The following is a 2,511-nucleotide window of genomic DNA, read 5'->3' on the forward strand; positions in this document are numbered from 1 at the left end:
ACCACTCAACCACTAGATGTCGCTGAAAACAAATCCTACACACTGTGCCTTTAAAAGATGAATGAACCAATTGGCGGGCCGGACTTTGGTCACTCACGGGCCGGATTTGGCCCGTGGGCCGCCAGTTGAATAACCCTGGTCTAATGTTACAACTAATCAGGAATTAAGACTAAAAACAAAACAGAGGCGACTGAAGATTTCAGAATCTGTGGAGCATGAAAAGTTTCTCAGTCTAACGTCTGTGTTTTTGAGGGACTCTGCAGGTTTTAGCTGATCTGTTTCTTGTCTGTTTCAGTTCTCGGTGGCGCAGGACGGAGGCCTRCAGGTGGACGATCACATGAGGACGTCTGAGCCAGACGTGTACGCAGCGGGAGACGTGTGCACTGCATGCTGGGAGCACAGCCCTCTGTGGCACCAGGTGAGACCACCTCACCGCTGTTTTAACTTGTCAGCTTCTGCAGCGCTTTACAACCCAGCGATCAGCCAAAAGCTAACCAGAAGCTAAGAGGGGATCGGGCCKTTTGTTGGTGCTGCTCTGGACGTTTCGTCTTTTTGTTGTCCTCAGATGCGTTTGTGGACTCAGGCCCGTCAGATGGGTTGGTACGCGGGCCGCTGCCTGGCGGCCGACGTCCTCTCAGAACCCGTCGAGCTGGACTTCTGCTTCGAGCTCTTCTCGCACGTGACCAAGTTCTTCAACTACAAGGTGAGCAGCGAGGGTTAAATAGTAACGGCGGGTGGATGAATCATCTACTCGGGCTGTTTTTCTCAGCGCTGCGGCGGTTCTGCTCTTTGGACAGGTGGTCCTGCTGGGGAAGTTTAACGCTCAGGGTCTGAGGTCCGATCACGAGCTGCTGGTCCGCTGCACCAAAGGCCAGGAGTACGTCAAGGTCAGGGATCCGACAGATCGACACGTTACGGGCTTTTATTGTGAAGGAAACTCTAGCTGCAACAAGCTGGTTTGTGTCTGGATGATGAGATTAAATGATAGAATCCAGCTGATAATCCCTCCTGGTTCTGAGCTCCGGTTTCCAAAACCTCCCAGACTCRCTCCAGAGCTGACATTCAGTTCATAAAACTGTTCGACATTTTATTCTGCAGCACCAGGATCATCGTTTCCTCCTCTGAGGCGCTGAGACCAGCAGTTACATAACCGTTACCCTGAAACCTGAGCCGGTCAGAACCCAGTCCAGACCCGCAGCTGAAAACAGCTGACAGAACAGAACCGGCGGGGCCTCATCTTTAAGAGGAACCAAAGAGTCATTTTCTGTAAATGTATTATAATCTGTCACCTCCTCAAGGTTCTGATACGAGCCTGGAAGGATTTTCCAGGTCTTTAAAATAACTGAGATATAATTCAGATTTACTAAAAAGAAAAAAAACTTTTCAGGTTTATTATGAATTTTAAACATGGATTTAGAGAGTCTGTGTTTGGAAACAAAAAAAGCTTAAAATATGTTTTCTGTGAATATTAGTGACTGCTGAAACTTTCTGAAGCTGTTAAAGCTCAAAAGAACAGTAGCTAAAACCTAAAAGTAGCTAAAGGATAACTAAAACTTAAACGTAGCTTAAGTTAGCTAGAAACTAATAGTAGCTAAAGGCTAGTGAAAACTTAGAAGTAACAAAAAGCTAGATGGAACTAAAAAGTAGCTAAAGAAAGCTAAAATATTAAGTTAGCAAAAGGCTAGCTAAAATCTAAAAGCAGCTAAAGTAAGCTAGAACCTAAAAGTAGCTAAAGGATAACTAAAACTTAAACGTAGCTTAAGTCAGCTAGAAACTAAAAGCAGCAAAAGGCTAGCTAAAACTTAGAAGTAACAAAAAGCTAGATAGAACTTGAAAGTAGCTAAAGAAAGCTAAAATATTAAGGTAGCAAAAGGCTAGCTAAAATCTAAAAGCAGCTAAAGTAAGCTAGAACCTAAAAGTAGCTAAAGGATAACTAAAACTTAAACGTAGCTTAAGTCAGCTAGAAACTAAAAGCAGCAAAAGGCTAGCTAAAACTTAGAAGTAACAAAAAGCTAGATAGAACTTGAAAGTAGCTAAAGAAAGCTAAAATATTAAGGTAGAAAAAGGCTAGCTAAGCCCTAAAATGGCTAAAGTAAGCTAGAACATAAAAGTAGCTAAATGATATCTAAAACTTAAACGTAGCTTAGGTTAGCTAGAAACTAAAAGCAGCAAAAGGCTAGCTAAAACTTAGAAGTAACAAAAAGCTAGATAGAACTTGAAAGTAGCTAAAGAAAGCTAAAATATTAAGGTAGAAAAAGGCTAGCTAAGCCCTAAAATGGCTAAAGTAAGCTAGAACCTAAAAGTAGCTAAATGAAAACTAAAACTTAAACGTAGCTAGAAACTAAAAGTAGCAAAAGGCTAGCTAAAATGTAGAAGTAACAAAAGGCTAGAAAGAATGTAAAAGTAGCTAAAGAAGGCTAAATCTTTAAGGTAACAAAAGGCTAGCTAAAACCTAAAAGTAGCTAAAGGATAATGAAAACTTAAACGTAGCTTAAGTTAGCTAGAAACTAA

The 2,511-nt window shown here is 41.7% G+C and overlaps 1 protein-coding gene across 1 annotated transcript in view; it reads left to right on the plus strand.

The window, feature by feature from the left end:
- pyroxd1 (pyridine nucleotide-disulphide oxidoreductase domain 1) overlaps positions 1-2,511 on the plus strand; it is a gene marked incomplete at its 5' end in the record, with an annotated part of 11,507 nt that overhangs the window by 6,735 nt on the left and 2,261 nt on the right. Inside the window, 3 exon segments of the mRNA XM_014018867.1 lie at positions 296-418; positions 566-703; positions 798-887. Of these exon segments, the coding sequence (XP_013874321.1) occupies positions 296-418; positions 566-703; positions 798-887 (351 nt within the window).

This window comes from Austrofundulus limnaeus, unplaced genomic scaffold, assembly GCF_001266775.1.
Source record: "Austrofundulus limnaeus strain Quisiro unplaced genomic scaffold, Austrofundulus_limnaeus-1.0 Scaffold204, whole genome shotgun sequence".
Classification (NCBI taxonomy): Eukaryota; Metazoa; Chordata; class Actinopteri; order Cyprinodontiformes; family Rivulidae; genus Austrofundulus; species Austrofundulus limnaeus.